Raw genomic sequence first — 23,289 nt, 5'->3', positions numbered from 1 at the left:
GCCATATAGCAGCCCCACTGAGAATTGGTGGCAGTAAATTCAGAAACAGATTGACAAGGCAAATGTACATGCAACAACAGTAGATTTTTTTTAAAAAAGCAACACCCTTTCCTTGTCAAACACATGTAGTGATAGAATAGTACAATTCCGAAGGAGTTTGATATTGGCCTCAAAAGAGTTTAGCAAGGCTTCTGTCAATATCCCACATGCCAGACTGCTCAGAAAAATAAACATTTATGCTATCAATGGGAAATTGATCCAAAATTGCCACAGATGTTCCTGTGACTGGGAAGGTTGTTTCCGTGTAGTACTGCAGGGGACATCTACAAGGCTTTGTGCTTTTCAAAACAATATCAGTGATTTAGATTTAAATGTAGGGAGCATGATTAAGATACGTGCAGATAAAAGAAATGTGTGCTGTGTGGTTGTTGAGACCTAGGGATGTTGAGAACAAAGGGGAAGATATTGATTCCAGGCAAGATACTGACATGCTGGTCAAGGGAGCAGAAAAGTGGCAAATCGAATTCAATTTACAGAAGTGAGAGGCGGCAGTGGAGGCAAGAAATTTACAAAAACACTGGTTTACTGAGAAATATAGAGGCATAGAGGGACTTTGATGTGCATACCACAGATCCCTGATGACCGTAGGACATAGGGAGCAGGACGAGTCAATGAAACAGCTAAGACAGGTCAGATACTTTCTCTTATTGGCTGAGGCATAGTGTATAAGACCTTTTCTTCAGTTTGGATTTTGTAGCTCAGCATTGAATACAAGAGCAATGCACTAATATTAAACTTGTACCTGCTCTTGGTATGATTGTAGTACAAACCTTTTTTTATAAGAAGGTATAAAAGCACCATATACATCCATTAAAATGTTATAAGGCACAAGACACTACAGTTATGAAGGAAATCCTGAAATTGGAGTGTTTTTACTATTGCTGAGTAGGTAAAACCTTGTTTGGGCAAACTTTCATAATATTAAAGGGTCTAACATAAGCAAAACAGGCTAAGATACTAACAAGTATAAATGCTTATGATTATCCTTTTGAGTCTAAAAGGGATGTTACAAAAATGCACCTTATATTTATGGGTGGTTAGGCTGGAATCTTGGAGTAGAATCAAATTGATGGAAAGGGTGTAACCTTATTCTTGTTGAACTTGCTAGTTGCTCAGAGAGAGGAAAATGAAAGGGTTTGCGAAAGGTAGAATTTGACTGGATTGCATGGGGAGAGAAACTGACTCAATGGGCTGAATTGCCTGATCTGTAGAGTGGTGATGTTACTGTGTCCCCCAAATGTGAAGGTTGCCCTGTCTTGTCCTTAGGACTAATATTTCCTCACCTTTTCATAGATTGTCTCAGAGTAGTGGGAAGCTTAATAATTTTCAAATGAATTTTCCAAAGTTAGAAAACTTAGGTGTCAATGGCAGTAAAAAACCCAGAAATTGATGGGGGAACTCATCAGGTCTGGCAGCATCTGTGGAGAGAAAGCAGAGTTAACATTTCAAATTAACATTTTGTAACTTCAGTAGGGTGTTTGATAAGGTTCCCCATGGTAGGCTGAGGGAGAAAGTGAAGTTGTGTGGGGTCCAGGGTGTACTAGCTAAATGGATGGAGAACTGGCTGGACACCAGGAGACAAAGAGTGGTGGTGGAAGGGAGGCTCTCAAAATGGAGAATTGTGACCAGTGGTGTTCCACAGGGATCCATGCTGGGACCGCTGTTGTGTGTGATATACATAAATGGTCTGGAGGAAGGTATAGGTGGTCTGATTAGCAAGTTTTCAGGTGACACTAAGATTGGTGGAGTAGCAGCCACTGAAGAGAACTGTCAGAAAATGTAGCAGAATATAGATAGATTGGAGAGATGGGCAGATAAGTGGTAGATGGAGTTCAATCCGGGCAAATGTGAGGTGATGCATTTTGGAAGATCCAATTCAAGAGTGAACTATATGTAAATGGAAAAGCCCTATGCAAATGCGATGTACAGAGAGATCTGGGTGTTCAGGTCCACTCTACCCTGAAGGTGGCAACACAGAGTGGTCAAGAAGGCATACGGCATGCTTTCCTTCATTGGACGGGGTATTGAGTACAAAAGTTGACAGGTCATGTTACAGTTGAAGGGACTTTGGTTCAGCCACATTTGGAATACTGCGTACAGTTCTGGTCACCAAATTACCAAAAATGATGTGGATACTCTGGAGAGGGTGCAGAGGAGGTTCATCAGGATGTTGCCTGGTACGGAGGGCACTAGTTATGAAGAGCAGTTGAGTAGATTACGATTATTTTCATTAGAAAGCTAGAGGTTGAGGGGGGAACCTGATCGAGATCTACAAAATCATGAGCGGTTTAGACAAGGTGGATAGCAAGAAGCTTTTTCCCAAGAGTGGGCGAACTCAATTACTAGGGGTCACTAGTTCAAGGTGAGAGGGTAAGGTTTAAGGGAGATATGCGTGGAACGTTCTTTATGGAGAGGGTGGTGGGTGCCTGGAATGTGTTGCTAGCAGAAGTGGTAGAGAAGCAGAAGCGCTAGCACGATAGCGTCATTTAAGATGTATCTAGACAGATACACAAATGGGAAGGGACCAGAGGGCTACAGATCCTTAGGAAATAGGCGACAAGTTTAAATACAGGAGCAGGATTGGCGTAGGGCCTGTTCCTGTGGTGTAACTTTCTTTGTTCTTTGAATCCAGGGACCCTTCTTCAGAACACCTTCAGATTTCCAGCATCTGCTGTTCTCTGTTTTACTTTAGTCCTCAGTGGCTGTGACCTACCATAACTATGGATTAAGGTGAAGTCACATTTTTTTTTTAAATCACCCCAAATAATCAGAAATAGAAGTTTCTGGAAAGGTTCAACAGGCCAGGCAAGCATCTTCCCTTGTCCAGCATGTCAGTATTTTCCGGAGTCTATAGCTTTCGTCTTCAACATCAACCACAGAGCAAACCCGGAAAGAGAAACGAGAGTTCCCATATTTCAAGTCAAAGAGCTTTCGTTTGAACTCAATTTTTAAAAGAAAAAGAGGCGAAGGGGAGAGCAAGATACATGAGACGAGCTTTTGGAGAATCCATTTGGAGAGAAGTGTAAAGGTTATTCAGGATGGGCATCCTCAGGAAAGGAGTAGGCAGTGAATTAAACATGAGTACAAGTTGTACCACAGAAATCTGAAAGCCTTTGGGCCTTTGCCAGGCTAGAACTTGCCTGACCACTAACGTTAATCTATCTGGTTCCTAACAGAGGTTTTTGAACACAGTTAAGAAGCTCTTTACAAATTAAATCAAGGTGAGGAGCAGTTATTTCAGAAACTGAAGATGCTCTTTTTACTTGTCATTACAATTGTGGAAAACCTGAGGGGGTACTGGGATCTTCAGACTGCAGCATTTACTGAACTAGGGAGAGCTGGATTAGGGAGGTGCAACCTATACAAAAAAAGAATACCGGGAATGCTGGAAAACTGAAACAATAACAGTCAAATGCTGGAAATATTCAGCAAGTTCAGTGACATCTGTGAGGAGAGTGTAAAAGAAAATTAATGTTTCAGATCAGTTATCTACTTGTTACATGGGCTACAATCTATCTCTGTAGCTAGTGTCTCTGCCTCTCTGGTAGAAGCTGTTAGGTACAATCCAACGCGAGAACTTGATGACCAGGGAATGTGCAGTCAGGATGTAGTTCGAAGAGGTTGCTAATCAGCCTGTTAATCCTTCCAACATTTACCAATTATATCCCAGAGGGATGAATTGTGTGAAAATACGGAACAAACAAACCTAACCTCATGCTATCGGCCTGTCATCTACAGCTGGTTTATGTGTGTAAAGATAGTCTTTAATATTAGGAGTAATTTATTTTTAGTGCCTTTAGTGCTATCTTGGTTTTGCTGCCGTTGCCAAATGTTAATTATAGTTCCTCCATGAATGAATAATCCTTCTCTTTTTAAACCTGTTTCTCATTGATGTGTTCAGTTTTTCTAAGTATAGAGGTTAGACCACTTCTCGGCTGCAAGAACCCAAACTTCATCTGGAATATTTGAAAGTTGTTTATTTGAATAATTAAATTGAGGCTGTTCTTTGGTGAATTATGAATCAGTCATAGAATTCCTGCAATGGTGGCAAGTATCAAAAAGGCAAAGGGCATTTGTAGTGCTCACAATCCAGTGCCACTGAACCTGTGGTACAGTATATGAATTAAAACTGCACATCATTCCAGAGTGAAGGAAAATGGGATTCACTCTTTGGGTGACAGGACCTCAAGGGAAATACAGGAGGAGAGGCAGCATGGTAACTCAGTGGTTAGCACTTTTACCTCACAATCACAGGGACCCAGGTTCGATTCCACCCTTGGATGACTGTCTGTCTGCATGCTGTCCCTGTGTCTGCGTGGGTTTCCTCCGGGTGCCCCGGTTTCCTCCCACATTCCAAGGATGTGCAGGTTTGGTGGATTGGCCGTGCCAAATTGCGAGAAAGTGAGGACTGCAGATGCTGGAGATCAGAGTTGAAGAGTGTGATGCTTGAAAAGCACAGCTGGTCAGGCTGCATCCAAAGAGCAGGAGAGTCCACATTTTGGGCATAAGCTCTTCATCAGGAATGTTGTGGGGGGGAAAGGGAGCTGTGAGGTAACTAGGAGGATGGTGTGTGGGTGGGGAAGGTAGCTGATAAGTAGATGCAGGTGAGGGTGACAGTGATAGGTCAGAGGGGGGCATGGAGCAGATAGGTGAGAAGGAAGGTAGACAGGTAGGATGGTTCAAGAGGGTGGTACCAAGTTGGAGGGTTGGATCTGGGATGAGGTGAGGGGAATGGAGATATGGTAACTGGTGAAATCAACATTGATGCTGTGTGGTTGGAGGCTCCCAAGGCAGAAAATGAGGCGTTCTTCCTCCAGGCTTGGATTTGGCGGTGGAGGAGGCCCAGGACTTGCATGTCCTTGGCGCAGTGGGCAGGGGAGTTGAAGTGGCCAGACACAGGGCGGTGGGGTTGTTTGGTGCTTGTGTCCCAGAGATTTTCCCTGAAACTTTCCGCGAGTTGGTGTCCTGTCTCCCCAATGTAGAGGAGACCATACCGAGAGCAACAGACACAGTAAGTGAGGTATTTGGATGTGCAGGAAAATCTCTGCTGGATGTGGAAGGATCCTTTGGGACCCTTAATGGAGGTGAAGGGGGAGGTGTGAAACAGGTTTTATACCTCTTCCGGTGGCAGGGGACGGTGCCAGGAGTGGAGGCGGGCATGGACCTAACTAGGGAGTTGCGGAGGGAATGGTCTCTGTGGAATGCAGGTAGGGTTGTGGAGGGAAGTATATCCCTGGTGGTGGGATCTGACTGTAGGTGGCGGAAATGGCAGAGGATAATGAGCTGTATCTGGAGATTAGTGAGGTAGAAGGTGAGGACCAGTGAATTTCACCCCTCGTTGTTGTGGGAGAGGTGGGGTTCAAGGACAGAAGTGCGGGAAGTGGAGGAGATGCACTGGAGAGCATTGTTGATCACATGGGAGGGGAAATTGCGATCCTTAAAATAGGCGGCCATCTGAGATGTTTTGGAGTGGAATTGCTCCTCTTGGGAGCAGATACGACAGAGCTGGAGAAATTGGGAGTAAAGGATAGTGTTTTTACAGGAGGGGTGGTGGGATGCGGTGTAGTCCAGGGAGCTGTGGGAGTTGGTGGTTTTGAAAGAGATGTCCGTGTTGAGTCGGTCGCTGGATATGGAGACAAAGTAGTCCAGGAAGGGAAGGGAGGTGTCCGAGATGGTCCAGCTAAACTTGAGGCCAGGGTGGAAGGTGTTCGTGAAGTATAATGAACTGCTCAACCTCCTCGTGGGAACACAATATGGCACCGATACAGTCATCAATGTAGCAAAGAAAAGGTGGGGGAATGGTGCTAGTGTAGCTGCGGAAGGTGGACTGTTCCACGTACTGGAGGCCCAGACGGGTACCCATGACTACCCGTTTGGTCTGAAGGAAGTGGGAGGATTTGAAGGAGAAGTTGTTGAGGGTGAGGACTAGTTCCGCTAATCGAATGAGTGTGTCGATGGAGAGTTACTGGTTGGGTTGGCGCCAGAGGGAGAAACGGAAGGTTTGGAGGCCTTTGCCTTGGTGGATGGATGTGTACAGAGACTTGATGTCCAAGGTGAAGATGAGGTGTTGGGAGTCAGGGAAGCACAAGTCATGGAGGAGGTGGGGGGTGTGGGTGGTGTCAATGCCCTCCATGCTAAATTGCTCCATAGTGTCCAGGGACATGCAGGCTAAGTGGATTAGCTACAATAAGTTTGGAGTTACGGTGATAGAGTGGGGGAATGGGTCTAGGTGGGATGCTGCTTGCAGGGCCAGTGCAGACATGATGGGCTGAATGGCCTCTGTCTGCATTGTAGAGATTCTGTGATGCTGTTATTGTAGACTACACAGCCTATTGAGCCTGCTCTGCCATTCAGTATAATTCTGGCCAACCTTGTGGCTTCAACTCTCCACTTGCCCCCAATAGCTCCCTCCCCCTCCCCCCCGCCTTTACTTGTATTCCTTGACCAACATATGTCTACTGCAATCAAAAACATAGTCAACAGTGGAGGCACCAAGAGCCCTCAGAATTCACAGACTCTTTGAGAGAACACATTGTTTTGTATTTCAATCCTAAATCATTGGCCCCTTATCCAGAGACTGAACACCACATGATGTGTAGTTCATGCAGAGCATCAAAACCTCGCACACAAAGGGATTCAGAGTTTTTTAAGGAAAGGTTTTGTTTTCAAGTTCAGGAAAACATACATCTAGAAAATCAAAGTTAACTTTGTTGCCTGAGTTAATTCTTTTTGTACCTCATGAGTAAAGGTCAAAGATTGAGGTAATGAAAGCCATTTTGGAAGAATTGCCTGATTTGATGGGCGTATTGCTGTCTGTTCCTAAATTTGTTGATTACAGTGCCCTCCTCTCCAGTCTATCTCTTCCCTTTTTCACTGTTCCTCTGTTTTTTTTGTGCATAAGTGTTATATTTGAATTTAAGCCAGATTACAAAGGCAGCAGATTGCAAATCCATTTACTGTCTTAGGAACCATAAGTGAACCACTTAATCTTCAATTAGTCTGGCTTCGTTTCTGCCAGTAGTCAAGATGGGAAATGACATGCCAAAAGAAAAAAAAAATTGACTTCCAAAACCCGTGCTGTTGGAAATCAGCTTAAACTTTTCAGTGAAGAATTTCTCTCGCGATTCTCTGCTCCTTTCCAGAAGGCAGTGAGGACTTAGTCAGCTGGTGCTTTGCCTGGGAAGATGTTGATGTGCGATCGAATGCAGGCTGTTTGGCTGCATGAGATTCCCAGCTGAGCCTGATCTTATCCTTACCCAACAGCAAGTACTTTTAACAACAAGACAGTTTTAGCTCTCCACTTGCGGCTTTTACACCAACAAGGTACTCAAAGCAAAAACCAGAAAGTACTGGAGAGACTCGACACATCAAGCAGCATCTGCGAAGAGAGAAATGTAAATGTCTCGAATCTTGTATGACACCTGAAGAAGAGTCCAATTAAGACTGGAAACATTAACTCTGTCTGTTTCCCCGCAGACGCTGAGTTTCTCAAGCACTTCCTGTTTTTGTTTCAGGCTTCTAGCATCCGCAATATTTAGTCTTTATGTGAAGATACTCTAAGCAATTGATTCAAGATAAATAGTGTTGAATTCTGAGAGATCTGGACCTTGATTTTGACTTTTTTGAGTGAACAGCAAGAAATCCGGTGCTCTGTATCTTCTTTGAAGACTGGGTTTAATATCACGAGGAATGAGTCCTAAGTGAACCAATGACTACTCGTGTTCGTATTTTATCCAATGATGTATAATTTGATGTCTGGTTTGCTCATTGTATGCTAATTAACATAGGCACTGATTAAAAGTTTTAGTTGCCTAAAAGCAGCATGAGCTACAAATTAAAACGAAGAAAACTTGACAGAGTGTCCCAATCCTGTCAGATCATTGTCAAGGGTCTTGTATTGTTGACGCAGTTGGTGCTTGTGTTGCACTTTGTTCTCTGCTTCATGTTGTTTTCATCACGTTTAGGCAGGTATGGGCAAGTCTGGTTACACAAAGGCAAAGCAAACCTATTTAATACAAATAGCGCTGGCTATAATGTAAACAGAAAGTAATAGTTATTCGAGTATGATTATATGCCCATGAACTAACTGACTCAGTTGGTGTTCCCACCAGAAAAACAGCTTATCATGATATTCATTAACTTAATTCTGCTGTGCCTTCCAACTTGTAACAATCTTCCATCACTTTGCTGACTTTTGAGAGAAGACTGACAAGGCAGACATTTACCAGACCGATTTTCCCTGATTTTGTATCCTGCTCAGGACTTATCTGTGCAATGTTTCACATTGTTGGCCAGATACGAATGAATTGAATTGAATTGAATTTATTGTCACGTGTACCGAGGCACAGTGAAAAGCTTTGCCTTGTGTGCAATACAGGCAGATCACATCGTTAAGTAGCATAGATAAGTAAATATTAGGTAAACAGCGGCAAAAGCAAAATCACAGGTACAGGCAAAGGTTAAGAGTTTGAGAGTCCATTCAGTATTCTAACAACAGTAGGGTAGAAACTGTTACGAAACCGGGTGGTGCGTGTTTTCAGGATTCTGTACCTTCTCCCCGATGGTAGAGGTTGTAGAAAAACATTGCCAGGGTGGGATGGATCTTTGAGAATGCTGGCAGCCTTTCCTTGACAGCGGGCCTGGTAGATGGATTCTACAGATGGGAGGTTGGCCTTTGTGATTGTCCAGGCCGAGTTCACCACTCTCTGTAACCATCTCCGATCTTGAATGGTACAGTTTCCATACCAGGTAGTGATACATCCAGACAGAATGCTCTCGATGGTGCCCCTATAAAGGTTGGCAAGGGTATTCACCATCATGACAAATTTCCTCAGCTGCCTGAGGAAGAAGAGACATTGTTGGGCCTTTGTAATCAATGCATCCACATGAAGAGTCCAAGAATGTTTGTTGTTGATGACCACTCCCAGGAGCTTGATACTCTCCACTCATTTCACCTCTGTGCTGTTAATGTGTAGGGGGGGGGGGGGGGGCGCCATGATTAATTAACAGGTGGACAGGCTGGTAGAGAAGGTATTTGGCACACTTGCCTTCATTACCAGACCATTTAGTATAGGATTTGGGATGTCATGTGCAGTTTACAGGACATTGGTGAGGCTACTCTTGGAGTGCTGTGTACAGTCTGGTCACTCTGCTATTAAAGGATATTATTAAATTGGAGATGGTGCAGGAAAGATTTACAGGGATGTTACCAGGACTGGATTGGAAGGAGAGGCTGGATAGACTGCGATTGTTTTCATTGGAGTGTCTGAGGTAGAGGGATGGCCTTATGAAATCATGTGGGCATCGATAAGGTGAATATCAAAGGTCTTTTCCCCAGGATAGGAGAGTTCAATACTAGCTGGCATATTTTTAAGGTGTAGGAGAAAGGTTTAAAAGGGACCCGAGGAGCAACGTTTTCCACACAGTGGGTAGTTCATATGTGGAATGAACTGCCAGAGGAAGTGGTAGATGGAAGTACGGTCGCAACATTTAAAAGACATTTGGACAGGTACATGGTTAAAAAAGGTTCAGAGGAACATGAGCCAAATGCAGATAAATGGAATTAGTTGATTGGAAAATCTGGGTGAGTTGGACTGAAGGGTCTGTTTCTATGTTGTATAACTCTATTTCTATAACTAATTAGACAAGGAGGCTCCACAAACATCCCTACCCTCAACAGTGGAGGAGCTCAGCAAATCACAAAATATGATGTTAAAGTATTTGCAACCATCTTCAGCCAGAATTTCTAAGTGGATTATCCATCTTGGACTCCTGCTGAGGCCCTCAGCATCACAAAGAGTATACCTCGGTCAACTTGGCTCACTCCTGTGTGATATCAAAGTAAAGTCACCATAGTCTTATCAGACCATAGGGCTGCTCTACCATTAGAGAGCAGCAACTGGTGGTAGTTTAACTTGAGGGTCCCCACACCTCAGGTGAGGGGAGAGCTTGAGAAGGAGAGTGCTTCATGGTAACCTCAGCTGGTGCGGGAATTGAACCCACGCTGTTGGCATCATTCTACTTTTCAATCATCATCCAGCGAACTAATCAAACTGACCCCTATCAAGAAACGGTGATGGCATTGGATAATGCAAAGGTTGTGTTCCCTGTCAACATGTTGGCTATCTTGTTGAAAGATTGTCGTCCAGAACCAGCTGCACCCCTAGCCAAAATCATTCCAATCCAGATACAACACTAGTATCGAGCTAACAATGTTGAAAATTGCCCCATTATGTCCTGTACAAAAGGAAAACATGGCCACTCCAGTCTGGTCAATTCCTGCCACTCCAGTCTGGTCAATTCTCAAAAATCAGCAAAGATATAGAACCATAGACTCCCTACAGTGTGGAAGCATCACTTAGTCCATCGAGTCAACACCAACCCTCCAAAGAGCGTCCTACCCTGACGCAGCCCGCTACGCTATCCCAGCAAAAACCTATGCAGACACAGGGAGACTGTGCAAACTCCACACAGATAGTGGCCCAAGACTGGAATTGGACCTAGCTCTCTGGTGCTATGAGGCAGCAGTGCTAACCACTGAGGCACCAACATTTTCCCCTTATACATTGATTTCCCCCACAGGTCAAAAATCTGCATGTCTCAGCCTTAAATACACACAAGGACTCTGCCCCCACCGCTCTCTGTGACGAAGAGTTCCAAAGATTCACATAACTCCATTTATGGAATAATCATTATATAACATGGATGCTTTTCATGCATTTCATGGGGTGGATTTCTGCTATGATAGAGGAACTGGAACAATTGTCAACACAGGTGATTAACTATCTGAACAAAAAGTAATAATTCAGCTTACGAACCACTTACTACTTAGTTGCGAACCACTTACTACTAGGACAGCATGGTGGCTCAGTGATTAGCACTGCTGCCTCACAGCGCCAGGGATCCAGGTTCAATTTCAGCCTCGGGCTGATTGCACAATGACCAGTGCCATGTGCAACTCCTCGGATATTGAGGAAATCCATGTTCATATACAGCAGGACCTGACCCCATTTGGTTTGGGCTAATAAGTGGCAAAGAACGTAAGTGTTGGGGCTTTCTGGAATTGTGTGATCTAGCTGGTTATAATGTTAACCGACTGAGACACGAGGCAGGGCTATGAATATAGAATCTTGGCAGCTAATGCTCTGCTTTGATGCCCGTTTCCAGGAAAGGAAAGGTTGGTTTCCACAGATAGCTATAATGTCAGACCTTATTGTATTGATTAAAAATAATACTGCTATATATAAGCAGTGTGGGAATGAGGGTGGTTAAAAATAAATACAGCTCACAGCTGGAAGAACAGTGAATGGTATCATCTTCACGATTGTGCTGTTATCTATAGCTCTCGACAGGATTATTTTCTCATCATTCCCACCCACCTATTATACAGTGCATAACCCAAAGTTACATTGTGTTTGATCTCAGTAAGCCAGAGCTATATTTATACAAGATGTGCACATATTGAAATAACTCCACCGAGGCTGGTATCTCATCACCAAATCACGCTTTATTTACAAGTGGAGAGCCCTTGACCCTGATCCAGCTCCCTCAGTGCCATGGATAGGGTAAATAGACAAGGTCTTTTCCCTGTGGTGGGTGAGTCCAGAACTAGAGGGCATAGGTTTAAGGTGAGTTTCAAATCTAGTAACTGTTCATAATTGAAGAGCTGAACAGTCTAAAGCAAGGTCACTGGATCCTAAATGTTAACCCTGCTTGCTGTCCACAGATGCTGCCAGACTTGCTAAGTTTCTCCAGCAATTTTCTGAAACTATTTTTGATTTTGGTCAAGGGTCAATTGTTGACCCGACACCAAGAAAACCACAACCAAATAAGTTACCCATTTACTCTTATTTTCAACCACGTTTCTAACTGCAAGGTCACATCCACATCTTCCTGATTCTGCGTGTTTTTCTCATCACCTTAAGTCACTTCTGGTTCCTCAACAAGTGCCAATTCATTAAATGCGAATCATGTTGACTATGTGTTCCTTTTCTAACTTGTTGTATTTCTTTAGAAAATGCTATAACGTTAGTCAAGCATAACGAGTCCGGCCGACCAGCTCTGTTTAATTAACGACCAACTGTTTAGTAACTTAACTTGCATTGTGGACTCTATTTCCCTGTGTTCTTACCTACGGCAGTTCCTAACCCATGTGAGATTCTTGAGTCCCTTATTAGGAAGTAGTAGCCAAGGTGGTGAACCATTGTCTTTTTTTTTCATGTACCTGTTCCTGAGTTTCAGCAAAGAGCCCCACTGTGCTTATAATTCTGGGAGCACACTTTCACAGTGGGACAATGGAACATGAGTACTGTCATTGGATGTCAATCCAGAACTTTGCAAAGTAGTTGGGTCACCATTATTTCTTCCCTCCAATTTTGGTGTCATCTGTAAACTTATTAGCTATACCTCCTGTGTTCACATTCAAATCATTTATGTAAATGACGAAAAGTAGTGGACCCAGCACCGATCCTTGTGGCACACCACTGCTCACAGATCTCCAATCTGAAAAACAACCCTCCACCACCACCCTCTGTCTTCTACCTTAGAGCCAGTTCTGTATCCAAATGGCTCGTTCTCCCTGTACTCCATGAGATTTAACCTTGCTAACCAGTCTCCCATGGGGAACCTTGTCGAATGTCTTTCTGAATCCAAATAGATCACGTCTACCGCTCTGCTCTCATCAATCCTCTTTGTTACTTCTTCAGATGTCTCGATCAAGTTTATGCGATGTGATTTCCCATGCTCAAAGCCATGCTTACTGTCCCTAATCAGTGCTTGCCTTTCCAAATACATGGAAACCTTGGCCCTCAGGATTCCCTCCAACAACTTCCCCAGTACCGATGTCAGGGCTCACCGGTCTATAGTTTCCTGGCTTTTCCTTACCAGCTTTCTTAAATAACGGTACCACGTTAGCCAACCTCCAGTCTTCTGGCACCTCACCTGACTATTGATGATATAAATACTTCAGCCTGGGGCCCAGCAATCACTTCCCTAGCTTCCCACAGAGTTCTAGGGTACACCTGATTGGGTCCTGGGGACTTATCCACTTGTATGCGTTTCAAGACATCCAGCACTTGCTTCTGTGTAATATAGACATTTTTCAAGATGTCACCATGTATTTCCCCACATTCTATATCTCAGTGTTCTTCTCCACAGTAAACACTGATGCAAAATACTCATTTAGTATATCCCCATCTCCTACGGCTCCACACATAGGCTGCCTTGCTGATCTTTGAGGAGCCCTATACTCTCTCTAGTCACCCTTTTGTCCTTAATGTATTTATAAAAACCATTTGGATTCTCCTTAACCCTATCTGCCAAAGCTATTTCATGTCCCCTTTTTGCCCTCCTGATTTCCCTCTTAAGTATATTCCTACTGCCTTTATACTCTTCTAAGGATTCACTCGATCTATCTTGTCTATACTTGACATATGCTTCCTTCTTTTTCCTAACTAAAACCTCAATTTCTTTAGTCATCCAGCATTCTCTACACCTACCAGCCTTACCTTTCGCCCTAACAGGAATATACAGTTTCTGGACTCTCGCTATCTCATTTCTGAAGGCTTCCCATTTTCCACTTGTTCCTTTAACTGCGAACATCTGCCTCCAATCAGCTTTCGAAAGTCCTTGCCTAATACTGTCAAAATTAACCTTCCCCCAATTTAGAACTTCAACTTTCAGATCTGATCTATCCTTTTCCATCACTGTTTTAAAATTAATAGAATTATGGTCGCTGGCCCCAACTTGCTCCCCCACTGACACCTCTGTCGCTTGCCCTGCCTTATATCCCAGGAGTTGGTCAAGTTTGCACCTTCTCCAGTAGGTACATCCACATACTGAATCAGAACATTTTCTTGTACGCACTTAACAAATTCCTCTCCAACTAAACTCTTGACATTATGGCAATCCCAGTCTATGTTTGGAAAGTTAAAATCTCCTACCATGACCACCCTATTATTCTTATAAATAACTGAAATCTCCGTGCAAATTTGTTTCTCAATTTCCCACTGACTATTAGGGGGTCTGTAATACAATCCCAATAAGGTAAGCATCCCTTTCTTATTTTTCAGTTCCTCCTAATAATTACCATTGATTATTCCCAGGAATATCCTCACTCAGTACAGCTGTAATGTTAGCCCTTATCAAAAATGCCACTCTCCATCCTCTCTTGCCCCCCCCCCCCGCCTTTCTATCCTTTCTATTGCATTTGTATCCTGGAAAATTAAGCTGCCAGTCTGGTCCATCTCTGAACCACGTTTCTGTTATTGCTATGATATCCAAATCCCATGTTCCTAATCATGCTCTGAGTTCATCTGCCTTCCCTGTTAGGGCTCTTGCATTGAAGAAAATGCAGTTTAATTTATCTGTCCTGCTTTGTCCCTGCCTGCCCTGACTGTTTGACTTGTTCCTTTTCCTAAATCTACCAGTTTCGGATTGATTTCTTTCCTCACTATTTCTCTGGGTCCCCCTCCCCCAACTTTACTAGTTTAAATCCTCCCAAGCAGCTCTAGCAAATCTCCCTCCCAGTATATTAGTCCCCTTCCAATTCAGGTGCAATCCCTCACTTCTTGTACAGGTCACTTCTACCCCAGAAGAGATTCCAATGATTCCCCTGCACCAGCTCCTAAGCCATGCATTCATCTGCTCTATCCTCCTATTCCTGCGCTCACTAGCTCGTATCATCAGGAGTAATCCAGATATTACTATCCTTGAAAATCTCCTTTTAAAATTCCTGCCTAACTTTCTATATTCTCTCTTCAGAATCACATTCTTTTTCCCTTCCTGTTGGTAGTTTCAATGTGTACAATGACCTCCTGCTGGTCCCTTTCCCCCTTGAGAACATTCTACACCCTCCCTGAGGTATCCTTGATCCTGGCATCAGGGAGGCAGCACACCATTCTGATTTTTCACTGCTGGCTGTAGAAGCATCTGTCTGTGCCTCTGGCCAGAGAGTCCCTTAACACAATCGATCGTTTGAAACCCGACGTAACCCTCATTGCATTAGAGCCAGTCTGGATACCAGAAACTTGGCTGTTCATGCTGCATTCCCCTGGGTTGATCACCCTCTACATTTTCCAAAACAATATACTTGTTTGAGATGGGAACAGCCACAGAAGACACCTGCACTACCTTTCCTGGAGTTAACCCATCTACCTGACTGTATCTGCAGTTTTTCTCACTTCCTATAACTGCCATTCATCACACCCCCTAGCTCCTGTAAATTCCTCATTGCCCCTAACTGCCACTCCAAATGATCCATGCGATCTGATAGGATTTGCAACCAAAGACACTTCCTGCAGACATAATCATCAGTAACATGGAGACTCCCCCTAAACTCCCACGTCCGACAGGAAGAACATATCACTCTACGAAAGGCCATTTTGCTCCTTCGCAATCTACAAACCCAGAAAATAGCACCATCTTTTTGCTTGAAAAAATAGTGCTCCAAGCTAATATAGTACTTATGCTTATATGTTTGAAATTTAATCGAGACAGATCTCAATAAAACATATAATCAAGAAAGAACCCACTCTACTCACTACTGTAGACTTCTAGCAAAGTTATATGTTAAAAACTATGCACTTATTTGTTCCTGTTCTATGAACTGTTCTGTACAGGTTCTTCCAAGGTCAGCTATGAATTTTGCTGTTTGTTCATTTTTCCTAGACACACTTCGATGTCCAAAAAATACATGAACTCAAACAGCAAAGGAGTAACTATGCAGATTCACTGCTGTGCCAGTTAGCAGTGTAGGTTTCTTTCTCTCTCTCTCCCTCACTGACCATGTGGTTGGTGTCTTCTGTCTGTCTTTCCCCTTTTTAAAGTGCCATTGTTTTGATCTTTTCTCCCCAAAGTTCCAAAACAATATTAACTAGCATTATTTCTCTTTTTTCATAGATAGTGTCAGCATTGGCTCAGTGGTAACACATTCACCTCTGATACAGAACATTGCACATTCAAGCCCCACTCCAGAGCACATAACTTCATGTGACATTTCAGTACATTACTAAAGGAAGCATTGGTTTGTTCGAGGTGCTGTCTGAAACCGATATTAAACTAAGGTTCTTTCTGTCCTCTGAGTTGGTGGCATTCAAAGACGAGCAGGAGAGTTTTGACAATTCTTCTAGTCAACCTGTTCAGAGATGTTCTTACACACCTCTGGAGCAGGTTGGACTTGAACCCAGGTCTCTTGATACATGGGTAGAGAAACTACCACTGCACCACAAGAGGGCCCCTCTTCCTGTGTTCAAATCAACATTTATTCTTCAATCAATATAATTACAGTTTAATTGGTCATTTATGTCATGCTGATGGTGGGAGCTTACTATGGGCTAAGTTGTCCACAGTTTTAGAGCAGTCACAAGAGGGGTGAGCCACGTGACCCTTTTGTTGGGTATGAAGTTATGATTGTACTTGATCTTCAGAGTATCAGAAAGCTAAGAACAAGATAAACCTAAGTATAAACCAGGGTCCTGGCCCCTCCTTACGCCACCCCCTCCCGGGTCCTGGGCTCCTCTTTGCACCACCCCACCAAGGGTCCTAGACTGTCCTTACACCACCTCACCATGGGTCCTGGGCTGTCCTTACACCACCCACCAAGGGTCCTGGACTGTCCTTACACCACCTCACCATGGGTCCTGGACTGTCCTTACACCACCTCACCATGGGTCCTGGACTGTCCTTACACCACCTCACCATGGGTCCTGGACTGTCCTTACACCACCTCACCATGGGTCCTGGGCTGTCCTTATGCCACCCCTAGTTTCCCAAGGCTGACCTCTGGCTACTGCTTTAATGGAGAGGACAGTGCTCTTTAGGTTGCAGGTCTTTGAGCTTCACTCTCCTGGTTCCCTAACCCTCAATATCAACCCAGCCACAGGGTGAGTAGGAGTTTGCTGTGGAGAATGAGAGCAGGACCCAGGAACAAACGAATGTCCCTTTGTCAGATGCAGCAAACGAGGCTCTTTCTGCTGCTGTTTGTCTTCCACTCATTAGGAATAATAAGAGCCACTATCATTAACGAATCTTTCCAATGGCCTCAATTTTACAGCGATTCTATTAACTTATTTTAATGTGGGGCAACTTACAGCTGCGATGGGAAAATTTCACAAATGTTACACTTCCATCTGAGGGAGGGTCACTCAACCCGAAATGCTATCTCTGATTTCTCTGTACAGATGCTGCCAGACCTGCTGAGCTTTTCCAACAACTTGTACATTTCAAACTCTTGTTTTATAGGGTTAATGTCCCTCTAATTTAAAAGCTACAGCTCAGCACATTAAAAAAAAAACCCTCAAATCTCATCCTTACTGACAACATTTTCTATTTAGTTGCACCCCTCTCTTGTTTATCAGAGTACTGGAGTCAGAGAAATGTTGAGTCATTGAGCTCAATTATTGCAAATGCATAAATGGAAACTGTGCCTAATTTGTGTCCTTTTTGTCAGCTTGATGAAGATTAACTTTAAAAAAAACCTTTGCTCCATACAAATGTGTGAGCACAATACAAGCTTTCCCCCTTTATCAGCAAGGCTTCAATTTTGATTTGAGTATGAAGATGGTGATTAAAAATAGATTTAAGTTCCTAGTTTTTCTGCATAACAACTCTCAAGTTGAGATAAACATGAAAATGCTGGAAGTGCTCATCAGGTCAGGCAGTATCTGTGAAGAGAGAAATTGTTAGTGTTTCAGATTTGTGAGCTTCCATTCAAACTGATCAAGGTTAAGAGATGGAATAGATTTTGAGCAAATGGAAGCATGCGGGAGAGGGTGGGAAGGAGACTGACCCCACTCATGCACTGCTTTACATTGTGCATGCACAGATTTCAGGGTGGGAGCCGAATGTGACTGGAGTGTAGGGGAAGAGATTGGGAATCGGGGTGGGGTGGGGGGCAAGGTGGTTTGGGAGGTGAGCGGGGGGGAATGTGGAAGGAAGACATAGGAGGAGACAGCATCCCAGGTCCTGGGCCCTCCTCACATCACCCCCTCCCAGCTCCTGGGCCCTCCTCACACCACACCCTCCCGGCTCCTGGGCCCTCCTCACACCACCTTGCCCAGTTCCTGGGCCCCCTTACACAACCCACTCCCAGCACCTGGGCCCCCTTACACTACCCTCTCCCAGCTCCTGGGCCCCCTTACACAACCCACTCCCAGCTCCTGGGCCCCCTTACACTACCCACTCCCAGCTCCTGGGCCCTCCTCATACCAAGCCCTCCCAGCTCCTGGGCCCTCCTCACACCACCCTCTCCCAGGTCCTGGGTCCCCTTACACTACCCCCTCCCAGCACCTGGGCCCCCTTACACCACCCCCTCCCGGGTCCTGGGCCCTCCTCATACCATTCTCTTCCAGTTCCTGGGCCCCCTTACACCAACCCCTCCCAGCTCCTGGGCCTTCCTCACACCATCCCCGCCCAACACCTGGCCCCCTCCTTCCACACTCCCTCCCAGCCCCTGGTGCTGTGAGGCAGAAGTGCTAACCACTGAGCCACTGTGCCACCCTGATGTGTAGGAGCATTACTTAGTGTTGCATGTTGAAAATGGAAACATCAATTGGTATATTAAAGGTTTCTCTAAGCTGAGTGTTGTATTTCGAGGACAGTATAAAGGTGGGAGACGTCGGTCTTACATCATTTATTACCTCTTCTCTCACTAGCTTGCAAGTGCCTCAAGTACAGGCAGCATGGTGGCTCAGTGGTTAGCATTGCTGCCTCACAGCCCCAGGGTCCCAGGTTCGATTCCAGCCTCGGGTGACTGTCTGTGTGGAGTTTGCACATTCTCCCTGTGTCTGCGTGGGTTTTCTCCGGGTGTTCCAGTTTCCTCCCACAGTCCAAAGATGTGCAGGTCAGGTGAATTGGCCATGCTAAATTACCTATATTGTTAGGTGCATTAGTCAGAGGGAAAGGGGTCTGGGGGGGGGGGGTGACTCTTCGGAGGGTCGGTGTGGACTGGTTGGGCCGAAGGGCCTGTTTCCACACTGTAGGGAATCTAAGAAAGTTAGCATCATGAGTGTGTTGTTATGAATTCTTTGTCTTGGTTTCTGAATTTAATCCCATCCTTTTCTACTTTTACCTCAACTTGTCAGAATGTTAATTGGCATTAAGTTAAATATTTGCGTGGAATCATTACACTTTTGTGATTAATCTAACTTTAGAAAATGTTTTTGAACAGGGTATATTTGCTGACGATGTCAGCATTTATTGACTACCTGTAGAAGGCTTTGAGAAGGTGATATTGAATTGATGCAGACTCGCCACAACACTGTTGGGTAGAGAGATGCAGAACATTGGCCAGTGGTGCTACAGGAAACCTGACATCTGTTCAGGCCAGGATGGCGTGTGATATGGCCGGGGGAGATAGTGAGGAAGCTGCAGGTGATGGTGTCCCCAGGCACCTTTTGCCGTTACCCTTCTGGGTGGTGAAGTTTGCAGGTTTGGGGAATTGCTGCCAGAAAAGTGTTGGTAGCTACTGTAGTGTACTGTGTGGGTGCTGCCCGCTTCAACAATCTTATGGTGTTGGTGGGGAAGGTTGGGAGCGCACTCATAAGGGTTTGACCAAAATGACCTGGAACCGAAAGCACATTCAGTATTTGAAAGCGAGAAAAGTGATAATTCATGTTCCACTTAGGACAATAGCATTTTCTGTATTTATTTCAAATTCATAAAATGTTTGTGGCACAGAAAGAGCCAAATTGGCCCATTTGTCACAGCTGAAAACAAGTGCCCGCAGCCTAATTCCCCTTTCCAACATTTGGCCCATAATCCTGCAAGTTGCAACACTGGTGGTTAATATACCCTTTTAATTGTTTAAACGAGTCGAGAGTTTCTATCTCTACAACCCCTTGGAGCAGTGAGTTTCAGACCCTTACAACAATCAGGGTGGAAAAGAAATTCCTCACCTGCACTCTATTCTTTCTACAAAAGTCTCCAAATCCAGGCCCCTAGTCACTGACCTATCTTCTCAGATAAATAGACCCATCCCATCCACTATCCTTTTCAGCTCCTCACAGTTTGTATGTCTCAGCCAAATTTCCGATCTGTTCGAAGAACAATCCGAGCTTGTCCAGTCTCTCCTCAGAGTTGCATTTTTCCAGACTTAGCCATATCCTAGTTTTAAAACAAAAATCGCCTTGGATTTCAGGATGGAAAATGAACGAGGAATTTGCACTGCAGTGAGACATCAGTGACTCACTTGCTTAGAATAAAGATCTTTGTCACCGAAAATAAACTCCCATCCAGTCATTGCAGCTTGAGAGGAGCATGACTAAGAGAAACGTTTTTATAGTGATTCTTGTGAGAGGCCAGCAGCTAAATAGGGGGCGTCACCGATCTCTCAGGATCCATTTGAAATCATCTAAAATTATCACATCAGAAGCGTGAAAAGAGATGATGTTCAGAGTTCTTAAAATTGCCAAGAGTGGAAGGAATTTTGGATTCTCAAATTCTAGATTGTTGCAATGTTGTTTAAAATCTTTTGCCACTGTTACTTACTACCTCAGTCATGCCATCCTAGAACTTAAGCTGACCAACACCCTCCAGGTATGATTAGCCCAAAAAGGTGACACCTCAAGACTGATGTTGAGTATAAACCATAGAATTTGCAGCTTAATTCTTTAATGGTAAATATTCTCAATATTCCTTTGCTGATGTTGGGGTGAGGGGCAGGAGGAAACTGCCTATGAGAGAGGAAGTCCAGATGTTGAAGACACGTTTCTTGGGACCATTTCCCTCAAAGAAAGATCCCTACCTTGTGACTTATTCCAGATTATTTTAATCACCTTCTTGCAGTGTAGTGGATCACCTTTTGATTTTAAATAGAAAGGGAAGTATTATTTGGATTTGTACCTGCCCAAACAGACTCACCTCCCCAGAAGGTACATCAACAAGTACCCCCATATGTTACTGCCTCAGTTCCAGGCATTTCTCTGGACAGTGTCAATCCAGCCTTAATGTCCTTATACTCCTCTAACCCTAAACATGTTGCTGTTCGTTTTCTGTTTTCTTTTTGCTCCATGAATGGCTGTTCGGTTTCACAAACAGGGACATTTACCTCCCCTCCCCCACTAATTAATGCCACATGTTTATTCTTCTCCCCACCAGGGGTGCTACTCCCCACTTTTATTCTTTTTGCTGCTCCTTTATTATCAATGACTGCCCCTTAATTGCTGTGAGTTGCCACTTCATGATCATCTATTGCCCCTTCAGCATTATCTTGTTGCACTGTCATTACTGTGTATTCAATGCCATCCCCTGCATGGTTCCCTCTGCTCTTATTTGCTGCTTGAAATCACCCCTTTGTTTTATCTCACCTCACTGCCTTCTTTCGTCTGGCAGATAATCAAATGGCCTGAGGTGTGATTTCAAAATGTGACTGTCTCTTCCCCTGATGCGCTTTTCCAGCAACACATTTCCATCTCTGATCTCCAGCATCTGCAGATCTCACTTTCTCCTCTTCCCCTGATCACACTTTCTGTCTACTATAGATGGGGACTCCTTACATTAGAGTTCCCATGGGACCTATGCCATATAGGTGTCAGTATGTTTGAGGTAACGGATTCTCAAACCAATCTGTGTGTTGATATGATTTGGAGATGCTGATATTGGACTGGGGTGTACAAAGTTAAAAATCACACAACACCAGGTTATAGTCCAACAGGTTTAATTGGAAGGGAAAAAGTGAGGTCTGCAGATGCTGGAGATCAGAGCTGAAAATGTGTTGCTGGAAAAGCGCAGCAGGTCAGGCAGCATCCAGGGAACAGGAGAATCGACGTTTCAGGCATAAGCCTGATGAAGGGCTTATGCCCGAAACATCGATTCTCCTGTTCTCTGGATGCTGCCTGACCTGCTGCGCTTTTCCAGCAACACATTTTCAGGTTTAATTGGAAGCACACTAGCTTTCGGAGCGATGCTCCTTCATCAGGTGATAGTGTGTTGATCAACTGTGTGTTGATAGATTTTGTTCAAAGTGAAGGACAAGGGAAGAGAGAGCATTGACTCTGAAGCAAACACTGTCAGTACAGTGACAGTTCTCAATGATATAATGATTGGACTTCAAATTGGATAAATGAGAAATGATTGATCTGACAATCCAGGTTGCAGTTTTCTGTATTTTCTATAGCGTATGTAATCTGTTGATCAAGTGTACTTGAAATATTCACATGGTTACAAAAATACTGCTTTCTAAATGATACAAAGTATTTTCCTCAAAGTCTAACACAATGCTGAAGGTTGGTGTATTGATTAATTCAAAAATACAGATCCTCTTCATTTAAGAAAAGTGACAAGTGCAGAGCAGGTACAAATGCCTGTTTAAAATGAAACTGTCTATCTTTCAAATACCATGTTAAATTGTTTTGATGAATTTTAAAAATCCCAATCACAATTGGTCGAAAAGTGAGAGAAGTCCTTGCGGTGTCTCTCAGCTCACAGAGATTACCTGGTTATTTATTTCACTGCTCTTTGTGGGGTAATGCCGTACATTTTAGCTGCTGTGTCTGCCCCCATATCAACAGTAACTACACTGAATAAGGCGTTTAATGGCTATGGAGCACCTTGGAGCTTCCTAAGTTCTGAAACATAATAGAGTCGTAGTGTATAACAGCATGGAGAGGCCCTTCAGCCCATTGAGTCCATGCCACTCATCAAGCACCTATCTAGTCTAATCCTATTTCCCATCACTAGTCTTTTTAAATGTATAAATGCAACTTCTTTCTTTATTAGATAAAATTCTCTTTCGATGAATGAACTTGGTACAGATATAAATAGAGACTGTAGCTAACTTGTACGATTCTTGACAAAAACTAATCTGTAAATATCATACAGGTAAAGAAAGACTTGCATTTAATTAGCAACTTTCCTGCCCTGAGAATGATTTATAGCCAATGAAGTATTTTCGAAGTGTTGTAAGTGGATGATGTAGCAGTGAAAGAGAAGTACAAAATTCAAGGTCAATGTATGTTTTATTCTGCAATTGGCTCCATTGAGTTGTGGCAAGTTTGCCTTTTATTACCAGCTTGTTTCTCAATGTTCCCATCCTTCCAGGCACCGAGCCGTGGTCATTCTATTTTATCAACGGATTCCTCAATTTCAATGTGGGTTTCGCTCTGGCTCTCTGTGCGCTGCCTCTAACTGCCCTCATGGAGTTCTTGCTGCAAAGATTTAATGGTAAGGGTCCCACCCAACTCACTTGTAGAAAATTCTCATGCAATAATGATTTTTTTCTTAATTTGTCTGAAG

The 23,289-nt window shown here is 43.9% G+C and overlaps 1 protein-coding gene across 7 annotated transcripts in view; it reads left to right on the top strand.

Moving 5' to 3' along the window:
• The window catches only part of alg9 (ALG9 alpha-1,2-mannosyltransferase), a 258,877-nt gene that overhangs the window by 48,019 nt on the left and 187,569 nt on the right, over positions 1-23,289 (top strand). For all 7 annotated transcript variants that reach the window (XM_043676654.1, XM_043676652.1, XM_043676649.1 and 4 more), the window contains exon 9: positions 23,095-23,217. In XM_043676654.1, the coding sequence (XP_043532589.1) occupies positions 23,095-23,217 (123 nt within the window). The remainder of the gene's footprint in view (positions 1-23,094; positions 23,218-23,289) is intronic.

Source organism: Chiloscyllium plagiosum, chromosome 35 (genome assembly GCF_004010195.1).
Source record: "Chiloscyllium plagiosum isolate BGI_BamShark_2017 chromosome 35, ASM401019v2, whole genome shotgun sequence".
Lineage (NCBI taxonomy): Eukaryota > Metazoa > Chordata > Chondrichthyes > Orectolobiformes > Hemiscylliidae > Chiloscyllium > Chiloscyllium plagiosum.
Note: the sequence above shows the minus strand (reverse complement) of the source record. Positions and strands in the feature narration are given on the sequence as shown.